At 46.6% G+C, this 12196-nt stretch overlaps 1 protein-coding gene across 1 annotated transcript in view; it reads right to left on the bottom strand.

Annotated features, from left to right (window-relative positions):
• Positions 1-12196, bottom strand: part of STAB2 (stabilin 2) — a 273355-nt gene that overhangs the window by 225890 nt on the left and 35269 nt on the right. The window contains exons 2-3 of the mRNA XM_075344716.1: positions 9306-9439; positions 6545-6660 (exon numbers count right to left, since the gene is read on the bottom strand). Coding sequence (XP_075200831.1) covers positions 6545-6660; positions 9306-9439 — 250 coding nt within the window. The remainder of the gene's footprint in view (positions 1-6544; positions 6661-9305; positions 9440-12196) is intronic.

Here is a 12196-nt window from a genome sequence, read left to right as displayed (position 1 = left end):
TGGGGGGTGGGCTCTTGCTCCCATGTTTCCTTTGCCAGGTCCAACAATCCCCGGGGATGTCGCCCGTATAACAATTCAAAAGGCGAAAACCCCGTGGATGCCTGTGGCACCTCACGGATGGCAAACATCAAATAGGGAAGCATCATATCCCAGTCTTTCCCGTCTTTTGAAATTACCCTTTTGAGCATGGTTTTCAGGGTTTTATTGAAACGCTCGACTAAACCGTCCGTTTGAGGATGATACACAGACGTACGCAACTGCTTGATCTGGAGTAGCCGGCATAGCTCTTTGGTCACTTTAGACATGAATGGGGTCCCCTGATCCGTAAGGATCTCCTTGGGCAACCCCACCCGGCAGAACACAGCAAACAACTCCCGAGCTATAAGCTTTGCTGCAGTATGTCTGAGAGGTATCGCCTCGGGATACCGGGTGGCATAGTCAACGATCACTAGGATGTGTTGGTGCCCTCGAGCGGACTTTACGAGGGGCCCCACCAGATCCATCCCTATCCGTTCAAAAGGGACTTCTATAATTGGTAACGGTACCAACGGACTGCGAAAATGGGTCAGGGGTGCGGTAAGCTGACACTCCGGGCAGGTTTCGCAGAACCGTTTTACCTCCCCAAAGACTCCGGGCCAATAGAACCTTTGCAATATTCGCTCCTGCGTTTTCTTGACCCCTAGGTGGCCACTCATCAGGTGTTTATGAGCCAAGTCGAGGACCCGCCGACGATGCGGCTGGGGTACCACCAACTGCTCTACCCCCACGCCCCGTATTTCATCTACCCGGTAGAGTAAATCCTGCTTAAGAGCGAAATGGGGGTACCTTACCTGGGCACCGGGCAGCTGTGCCACCCCGTCAATTACTGTCACCCGACTCCGGGCATGTATTAACGTAGGGTCCTGGAGTTGGGCAGTCCCAAACGTATCCGGGGACGCCTCCAACTCCGGGATGGGTTCGACCGTCTCAGCCTCTCCTGCCAATACCTCTAGGGGCGACCTATCGGGTTCACATTCTGTCCCTATCATGGGGACCCCTACGGCAGGTGTCCCGGATTCAGGATTGTAGGGCTCAGGTCCCGGACTGACCAATATCTGAGGAGACTTAGGGGGTCCCTTCCATAAAGTCCAAAAATAGGGCAGATCCCTTCCTAGGATCACGTCATAAGGAAGAGTGTTAAGAAGTCCCACCTCATGTTGCACCTGACCGCAAGGTGCTGTGATGGTGACAATCCCCGTGGGATAGTCTCGGCGGTCCCCATGTATGCAAACCACCCCCACGGTACGTCCTGTGGCCTTTACTTTAGCCCTCAAGGTGGATCGCACAAGGGTCACTAAGCTTCCGGAATCCAACAATCCTGTAACCGGACATCCATTCACCTGTATTTGGCACAAGTGGGGCTCCGTCTCTGGGGAGACCAGGTCAGCGGTACACACCACCTGAGCATACATTGAACCCCGCCGGGTAACCCCACAATCCATGGGCTCCGTGGTGAGTGGACACTGGGCTTCCATATGTCCCACCCGCTGGCACCGCCAACATCTAATGGGGACGGAAACCCCCTTGACGGGTTGTCGTTTAGGGTACAGAACCTTCCGGACCTCAGGATTGGCGGCCGCGGCCTCAGGCGGGACGGTAGGGGACTCCTGCACCGTTGTCGGCGGTGGGTCCTTGGCCCTAGGCTTGGAGGGGCCGGACCGACGGGCGGTACGCAGAGTCTCAGTGTCCCGTATCAAGTCCTGCGTAGCCACATGCCGCTCTACCAGGGACACTAATTGGTCCAGGGTACTCGGGTCACCCTGTCCTACCCACCGTTGAACGGTGACGGGTAAAGTGCGCACAAAACGATCCACTACTACCCTTTCCATCATCTGCGCCGGGCTCAGAGTGTCAGGCTGCAACCATTTTTTTACAAGATGCAACAAGTCATAGGCCTGGGAGCGTACGGGTTTGGCTTCCTCATAGAACCACTGATTTACCCGCTGAGCCCGTACATAGGTATTCACCCCCAACCGTGCCAGTATTTCGGCTTTTAGGGTCACATAGTCAATGGCGTCCTCGGTACAGAGGTCCAGGTACGCTTTTTGGGGTTCCCCCGTCAGATAGGGCGACAATACCTCAGCCCACTGGGGGGTCGGCAGCTTTTCCCGCTCGGCCACCCGCTCAAACACCGCCAGGAACGCTTCCACATCATCCCCCGGTGTCATCTTTTGCAACGCTTGTCTCACCGCTTTCCGGACGCTGCAGTCATCACCCGGTCCCGGGGTTGTTGCTGCCGGTCCAGCACGGATCGACTTGGCCAGGAGAACCATCTGTTCTTGATGTCTTTGTTCCTGCAATTGTAAGGCTTGCTGCTGACGTGCATTGGCCTGAACCAGCTGTTCTTGGTGCGATTTCAAGGATTGGAGCAGGTGTGCATTGGTCTGTTGCTGCTGTGCATTAGCCTGAGCCAAATGCTTTAGTATGTCCTCCATGGCGTCGCTGGGTTTGGGCCGTAGTATAGCCGCTTGAATCCAGGACATGTGCTACCGGGTCACCAGAAAAGGAAGCTACACCTCACCGGCCGGGATGCCCGCCGATTCTCCACCATATGTGAGGTAGCACGGTCGGCTGCGCAGCAGAAGACACGGGATCCAGGCATTAAGTTTCATATCACACGGTTTAATGTCCAAACAAGAATCCACACCAATATACATGTGCCCCTCCAGCAGAGAACTCAGGGAGTTGTGTTCACTCCCTCACACCCGGCACACCTGCCCTTGTTCCTGTTTCCATTTAACCCTTCCTTCAGCCTGTAGGGAAACAGCATTAACCCTAGAGTGGATTTACTGTCTATCATGGAGTGAGCACAACCGGGGCGAGACATACCGGCCGTCATAGATAACCCCGGTCACAGTCTCACACCATGGATACCTAAGATCCTGCAATGCCCTGAACATGAGGTAAGCGACATAGTGAATCAAAAGAACTATACTATATTTCTAATGGGAGGTATTTGCTAATATTATTATTATTATTATTATGCCTACTACATATTAGGATAGCATCTTAGAGATGGGAATACCCCTTTAACTCTACTCAGTATTAAGTGACACAAATAATATTACTATAAAATAATAATTCTAATTAATATGTTAATAATAATATTGAGCACAATTAATTTCAGTCTATTGGTTCGGCCTACACACTAGTAACGGTCTCTTATGTGGCCCCTCGGGAAAATTAAGGGATTACATCTATAATAGCACAAAAAAATAATAAATTACTTCCATCATTAATCCACCTAGATCAAGTTGTTTTTATTCCCACTAGACAGACCACTGATAATATTAGAAGGAACCTAAATATCATACACTCAGGGATTATTCATAAAAATCCTCTAATGATGTTAGCATTAGATACAGACAAAGAATTTGACTCTATTTCATGGCCTTATCTATTTCAAATATTAAGCAGTTATGGGTTTAACCACAGCTTTATCTCAGTCTTACAACTTCTTTAGGATACTTGCATTGCATACTTAAAGATACCAACTAAAAAGCCTTTACGTATAAATATTCAAAGAGGCACGAGACAATGATAATGGTAGTGTGATGCGAAACACCCAGGAATAGTGAGACACTATACCACTAGGTGTCGCCAGAGACACTAGTGGAGGATAACTGCAGGGGGTGTACACTAGGTGTCGCTAGACACACCAGTGAGGTATAGTCGAAAAAGCCAGGAGTCAGAAGCTGGGAGATAACGTCAGTGACGGAGGGAGAAAGAAAAGCCAAAGTCTAAGTGAGAGCCAATGGTCTGTAAAACAGAAAGTCACATCAAGAACCAGAAAGAAAGTGAAGCCGGAGTTAGGGGACGAGCCAAGGTTGGGAAGCCAAGAATACAAGTTGGGTACATGGGAGCGAAAGGAGCTGGTGTCAGGAAACTAGCCAAAGGTCAGGGAGACAGGGAGTTAGTTCAGAGTAGGGAAGGAGATGGGATAAAATATGAAGAACTAGGTAGTGGGACAAGATCAAGTCAGTCACTTATGGGGACCAGAGATGTACATTGCTGAACAGGAACTATCACTTGGCGTCGTTCTAGGTGACACAACTCCCAGATAAAGCAGAGCAATCACCCAGAACAAGGCTCCAATGAACAGACCACAGACCACAAAACACAGGACTAGACGGGGAACAAGAGGAAAATATGAGGCCCAACGTAGGCTCTGCAGAATAACAGAGCACCGCTCACTAGAATCATGACAGGTAGAAGAAGTAGGGATCCAGCACCTTCAGCATAAATCCAAAATTCTTTAAAACATCACGTTTATTTTACGTGATTTAAAATCACTTGAAAGATAAAACACTGATGGTAGACCAAGTCTACACGTTTCAATCTTGCAGGCTCTTACTCATGAGTGCAGGACCTTTAATTGTACTACCATTGCTATTACGTTTGCCATCCAGAAGGTCAGACTGGATTATCTGCGCACCACCTTGCTTCATGACAGACCAGGAGGGGTGAGCTGATGAAAGTTTGTTATATTGGTTATGAGACAAGGATATAAGGTCCTTTTATGCCAACATTATTTGCTCTTGCAATGGAGCCTTTAGCAGATGCCATCAGAAATCACCCAAATCTTAATGAGTTTGATGCAAAGAATTTTATGTGAGCCCAGAACTGTGATTAATGACAGCATTGGAATGGCACCAGAACAAGAAGTGAGAATAGGAGTCTTTTATTTTAACTGGGGGGAAACAAGTGGAATCAGAAGACGTTATCCTAGTAGTGGACAACCCCTTTAATTAATTAATTCTTCCGCTTTCTGAATGAAAGTATGTGCAGAAAACAGACAGATGTCAGAGGAAAAACTACTGAAAAATGAACTCGTAAGTAACATGCGCAGTGAAGATTGGACTGCAAGAAAATTGTGATGACTGTCACAAGGTGGCGCTAGAGTCTACTAGCATGCAGGAGAAGTAGTAAGACAGGCCTAGATCATAAACCAGGAAGTCATGACAGTACACGGGGGGCAGACAGAGACAAGGTCGAGATACAAGCCGAAGGTCAGTGTTTCAGGAGAGTACACACAAGATACAGGGAGCAGGAGAGGATGTGGTTAAGAGGATGTCTGAGGTCAGAAACCGGGAAGTCACAACAGAAACAGGCAGGGGAGGACAGGCAGAGACGGGTAAACAGCAGTCCGGAGTCGAGAGACCAAGATCTGAACACTGAGCACCACAGGAGACAACAGCACAACTGAAAAAAAAGGAAGTATGACTGGCAGCGTCCTGAGCTAACATGCTCCCTAAAGAAGCAGGTCAATCTCAGGGAATGAGAAGCAACTGCGAGAGAACCTCCCAGGACTAGCGTGAAACCCAGTGCTGTGAAACAACCAGCAGAGCATTTGTGATGCCCTGGCCTATCAGGTCGTCATAGGATATTGTGAAATCTGCCCTTCTGCACAGTATCCAATCCTTCTTGATTACGAATCCCAGTTCTTTGGTGTTGCTAAGATTAGAGCCAGTTGAAAACCTAGGAACACTTTGCACCACGTCCACCAGACACACCATTGGGGGGCCTGAAGGGAATAGGGCCACCCACTTGGGGATTGGTAGGGGAAAGTGAAAAAGTGAATAGGAGTGTTGTATTGGAGGTGAGAGAGAGAGGAGGTCAGGAGCAGGGCTCCTTGAGTAATAGGGGGCAGATGTTGGTCTGGGCCTGGTAGGAGCTGGGACCCCGGTCGCAGGGGATTGTGTAAAGGGGCACGGATCTGCCGAGGAGGGCAGCCAGCGGCCTTGAGCCATCTCCGGGCAGGGGCCAGGGCACGACGGGGTACGTAGACTCTAGGCCGGGAAGTAGCTTCACGCGTCCTGGTAATTTACCCGACGAGGGCGAAGTCTTCAAGATTCGTTCTCCACCCGCTCCAAAATCGGGGTACTAGCGCAACGAGGGGGATAGGACTTTCCCAATATATAGTCCAGCAAATCCCAAGCGTGAACCCTGAGAGCAAGCTCACTCTGTTAGCCATACGGGTGAGCTGGACCTGACTAGTTCCACACTACAGGGTCCAAACAGTGAAGAATTGTCCGCACGACCCTCATCCCGGGTCCGGAGACCCCTCGAGCCACCGCGGTTCCAGATCCGAGCGGCTCGGCCGCTGACACGGGGGCGGGACACATTAAACCTGCAAAACACTCTGCACATACTGTAGGCAACATATACTCAGCAGAGAACAAGGCAGAACAATACAGAATGTTCTGCACAACAGGAATCATGACAGAAATTAGGCATATCAGAGAAAGAGTGAAAGTCAGGACGTCTTCGCAAATTGGGACTAGCCTGCTTGATCCATGATAGATGGGAGCTATATACACGGTAATGAGAGATCAATTGTTTATTTCCTTACAAAATACATTTAATATTTTAATTAAAAGTTTTGCAAGTACCCAAGAAATAAGTGGAAATGGAATCCACTGAGCATTTACAATGTATTTACATCTAAGAAAAATATTAGGGAGCAGAGAACTTTGTAGTAGGTTTTCAAACTTCGGTATCCTACCTAAACAGTCAGGTCCCCAGAACCCAGAGCAACACTTGGGCAAAAATTTCTTTGCGGCACACTCGTGTCGGCAGCCAGGAAGCGAGAGGGAGTATGATTTTATGTCCAAATAATACCTTGAAGTAAAAAAAATAAACTAGTATTCAGGATTAGACTTATAATTACTGTACATATTATACATAAGATACAACAAGGGTTTGCGTAGCACTATCCTAAACTGAAAATATTTTATAGTTTTCCATGCTGACATCATAAGGTCATGTGGGCATTTTTGGACCAACCTTAATTCATAGCCCTTAATCTAGTAGGGAAACTTGATAACTTTGGCATGAATTACCAGAGATATTTATCATTTTTTTCAGGGACAACCTCCTATACGGGATTTTCTCAACATGATAACACTTATATAAAGCAAAAACAATGTAACAGTCAACTGATGTTCACTGGTCTGCCTACTTAAAGGGGTATTCCCATCTCCAAGGTCCAATCCCAATATGTAGTAGGCTTAAGGCTTTGTGCACACTAGAAATGTGAAGTTTCTCAAGAAAATTTCTTGAGAAACTTCTGGGAGTGGAAGATTTCCGGACCTCCGGAAAAAATCAGCACCAAATCCGCAATAAATCCGCATGCGGATTTTCCGCGGATTAGCCGCGGATTAGCCGCGATTTTCCCGCAGGTTGTTCCCTGTGGATTTTGCAGGCTGTACTGCAGAAATCCGCAGGTACCTGCGGAAAAGAATTGACATGCTCATTTTCTCAAGAAATTTTCTCAAGAAAATCTTCTCAAGGAAATTTCTTGAGAAAAATCCGCAGCGTGCGCACAGCTATTTTATTTTCTCATAGGATTTGCTGGGAAATGTCTGCACAAAGATTGCAGACATTTCTCAAGAAATTTCCGCAGCAAATCCGCGGGTAAATCCGCGGGTAAAATGGCCTAGTGCGCACATAGCCTAATAATAATAATAATAATAATAATAATAATAATAGCAACTACCTCCAGTCAAAAATGTAGTATAGTTTTCCTGATATAGCAACATCTCTTACCTCATGTGCAGGGCATTACAGCTTAGGTATCTATCATTATATGAGTGGTCATACCATGGATACCTAAGTTGCAATGCCCTGCACATAAGGTAAGAGACATGGCTATATCAGAAGAATTAAACTACATTTCTAATTGGAGGTATTTGCTAACATTATTATTACTACATCTACTAAATATTGGGATAGGATCTTGGAGATGAGAATACCCCCTTATACCAAGCATGCATACAAGTACCTAAGTAGCATTAAATAGTGGCCATTTATTTGAATACATGGCTATTCATGTAGTACATTGATTAGTCAGGTCTGCTTTGGTATCACTGGCTCTCTATGAAGTATTCATTCCTTAATTTGGAAAATTCAAGGTCCAGCTCACTCAATCCTCGGAAAAACACCCGGCCGGACGGTGCATGAAAATTAACAAGCAGGCATGCACTCCAAAGTAGAAAGGTTTGTAAGAGAAATCCAGCAAACCCGTTCCGGTATAATAAAAATCCAAAATTTTATTCCATCATGGTTAAAAAACGTATCCGTATTTCAAGTCCAAGTTAAAATCCTGTGAACAGCAGTGTAACAAGGACGTGTTTCGGACATAGGGTACCTTCACACTTTAGCGATGTAGCAGCGATCCGACCAGCGATCTGACCTGGTCAGGATCGCTGCTGCATTGCTACATGGTCGCTGGTGAGCTGTCAAACAGGCAGATCTCACCAGCGACCAGTGACCAGCCCCCAGCCAGCAGCGATGTGCAAGCAACGCTGCGCTTGCACGGAGCCGGCGTCTGGAAGCTGCGGACACTGGTAACTAAGGTAAACATCGGGTATGGTTACCCGATGTTTACATTAGTTACCAGCGCACACCGCTTAGCTTAGCGCTGGCTCCTTGCTCTCCTAGCTACAGTACACATCGGGTTAATTAACCCGATGTGTAATGCAGCTACATGTGCAGAGAGCAGGGAGCCGCGCACACTGCTTAGCGCTGGCTCCTTGCTCTCCTAGCTACAGTACACATCGGGTTAATTAACCCGATGTGTACAGCAGCTACATGTGCAGAGAGCCGGAGCCGGCAGCACAGGCAGCGTGAGAGCGGCGGAGGCTGGTAACTAAGGTAAATATCGGGTAACCACCTTGGTTACCCGATGTTTATCTTGGTTACAGCTTACCGCAGCTGCCAGATGCCGGCTCCTGCTCCCTGCTCGCTTCATTTGTCGCTCTCTCGCTGTCACACACAGCGATCTGTGTGTCACAGCGGGAGAGCGCCTTTGAAGAAAACGAACCAGGGCTGTGTGTAACGAGCAGCGATCTCGCAGCAGGGGCCAGATCGCTGCTCAGTGTCACACACAGCGAGATCGCTAATGAGGTCACTGCTGCGTCACAAAAAGCGTGACTCAGCAGCGATCTCGGCAGCGAGCTCGCTGTGTGTGAAGCACCCCTTAGTGTCCTTTTTATCTCCTTTATTATACCGGAACATACTTGCTGGATTTCCTTTACAAGCATTCCTTAATTTGAGTATATGCATTTGTATGACAACCCTGTTCCTTGATATGACATATTTATTGGATATTACGGTAGATGAGCTATTTTCACAAAAAATCATTTTTATAGCTAACATCAAAAAGATAAAAATGGTACACTGAAGGAAACACAACTTACAGTATACTCGGATATTACTGTGAGATTATATGAATACTTTCAATATATATAGAAAAGAAAAATTACCGGCAGTCTCTTAGTCCACTTCCCCCACTGATTTTCAAAAAACCACTGGTGCAATTCACACCAAAATTTAGCGAACAAGATTTGCACTCTGTTTTCGTAGTAATTATCTTTTTTTCATCACACCGGTTTTTTACCTGCATTAAAAAAGTAAACACATTTCAGCCATGAGCAAAGAACAGAAGTTAGCTATTTTTTAAATTATTTTTATGCTTAGCAAATACATGTATAATAATTCTTAAGATCCATATCCCCCCCCTCACATTACGCCTCTCACAGAGGAACCAAGCAAAAAAAAAAAATAAATAAAGTCACCTTTTCTCTGTTAGTATCATGACCCCATACAGGCTGATGCCCCCACAGTGTCCCACCCCTACCCTAGTATGATGTCCTCACAGTACCATATACAGTATGATGGTCTTTTAGTTCCCACACAAAGTATGATGGTTTCCATACAGTATGTTACCTTCACAACCCCCCCCAAAGTGTGATGTTCCCAACACAGTATGATGCCCCCACAGCCCCCCACACACAGTATGATGGCCACCACACTGTATACTGTGTGCAGAATTATTAGGCAAATGAGTATTTTGATCACATGATACATGTTGTCCTACTCCAAGCTGTATAGGCTTGAGAGCCAACTACCAATTATGTAAATTAGGTGATGTGCATCTCTGTAATGAGGAGGGGTGTGGTGTAATTACATCACCCCCCTATATAAGGTGTGCTTAATTATTAGGCAACGTCCTTTCCTTTGGCAAAATGGGTCAGAAGAGAGATTTGACAGGCTATGAAAAGTGCAAAATTGTGAGATGTCTTGTAGAGGGATGCAGCAGTGTTGAAATTGCCAAACTGTTGAAGCGTGATCACCGAACAATCAAGCGTTTCATGGCAAATAGCCAACAGGGTCGCAAGAAGCGTGTTGGGCAAAAAAGGCGCAAAATAACTGCCAATGAATTGAGGAAAATCAAGCGTGAAGCTGCCAAGATGCCATTTGCCACCAGTTTGGCCATATTTCAGAGCTGCAACGCTACTGGAGTATCAAAAAGCACAAGGTGTGCAATACTCAGGGACTTGGCCAAGGTAAGGAAAACTAAAAACGACCACCTTTGAACAAGAAACATAAGATAAAACTTCAAGACTGGGCCAATAAATATCTTAAAACTGGTTTTTCAAAGGTTTTATGGACTGATGAAATGAGAGTGACTCTTGATGGGCCAGATGGATGGGCTAGAGCAGAGGTCTCAAACACGCGGCCCACGGGTTGCATGCGGCCCCTCAGGCTGCTTAGTGCGACCCCCAGGCCCGTGCCCCTGTTCACTATCGCGGCCGGTGCAGGGGCTGCAGCCACTGTCTGTGCTTTATGTGAGATGAATTTTTTGCCGCGCTGTGCTCAGAGTCCATAACATAAATCGCTGATAGGGGCTGCGGCCCCTACACCGGCCGCGATAGTCACCGGGGGCACGGGCCTGCAGACAGCAAGAAGCAGAGATGAGGCAGCCGAGGGAACGCGGGACAGGTGAGAAGAATGGTGTGTTTTTTTTTTTTTCTTTTTGTGTGTGTATGTGAAGGACGCACATTAACCCCTTAGCGACCTATGACGTACTGGTACGTCATGGCTCCCTGGTACTTAAGGACCCATGACGTACCAAGTACGTTATGGTGAAATCGCAGCCCCGAAGCCACGGTGGCTGCAATCGCTGCAAGTACCTTAGATTCGGGGAGCAGGGGATCTCTGCCTGACCTCAGGAGGGGTGGTGTCTCCTCCCCAGACCTACGGAGGCTGTGATTGGCTGACGAACGCCGCTCAGCCAATCACAGCCACTGTAATATTTCAAATAAGGAATAACGTTTGGAACTCCATTCTATGTCTGAACTGGGTGCAAAAACCTAAAAAACATCACTATGGGGAGATAAGGTATGCACACCAGTGACTATGCAAGGGGAATACATGAAATAGCAGAAACTGCTGTGTGAATACTGACATGAAAAATTCAATAGCTATATGCAAGAATGAAATGTGAAAAATAGAACCTGCATTACTGCCATGAATATATGAATAAAGAGAAATTTAGCTACTGAATTGATCAATGCAATAGAGCCCCAACACTACGCCAAAGTATTTCTCTACGTTGGGGTCCCTAGCTTGTGTGTGTCCTCTCATGCAGTTAAAAAACTTACCGTGTATGGGAAGCTGAGACCCAGGCTATATATACGATGTGGATTGGCACCCAGTTTGCACCCAGTTCAGACATAGAATGGAGTTCCAAACGTTATTCCTTATTTGTTAGTAGTTTTTCGTTTGTGAACCCTCCCCAACCACACCTATTGCCAATCCATATCATACGCATATATAGCCTGGGTCTCAGCTTCCCATACACGGTAAGTTTTTTAACTGCATGAGAGGACACACACAAGCTAGGGACCCCAACGTAGAGAAATACTTTGGCGTAGTGTTGGGGCTCTATTGCATTGATCAATTCAGTAGCTAAATTTCTCTTGATTCATATATTCATGGCAGTACTGCAGGTTCCATTTTTCACATTTCATTCTTGCATATAGCTATTGAATTTTTCATGTCAGTATTCACACAGCAGTTTCTGCTATTACATGTATTCCCCTTGCATAGTCACTGGTGTGCATACCTTATCTCCCCATAGTGATGTTTTTTTAGGTTTTTTGCACCCAGTTCAGACATAGAATGGAGTTCCAAACGTTATTCCTTATTTGTTAGTAGTTTTTCGTTTGTGAACCCTCCCCACACACACCTATTGCCAATCCACATCGTATATATAGCCTGGGTCTCAGCTTCCCATACACGGTAAGTTTTTTAACTGCATGAGAGGACACACACAAGCTAGGGACCCCAACGTAGAGAAATACTTTGGTGT

Source organism: Anomaloglossus baeobatrachus, chromosome 4 (genome assembly GCF_048569485.1).
Source record: "Anomaloglossus baeobatrachus isolate aAnoBae1 chromosome 4, aAnoBae1.hap1, whole genome shotgun sequence".
Classification (NCBI taxonomy): Eukaryota; Metazoa; Chordata; class Amphibia; order Anura; family Aromobatidae; genus Anomaloglossus; species Anomaloglossus baeobatrachus.
The sequence above is the reverse complement of the archived record's forward strand: the minus strand, read 5'-3'. Positions and strand labels throughout refer to the sequence as shown.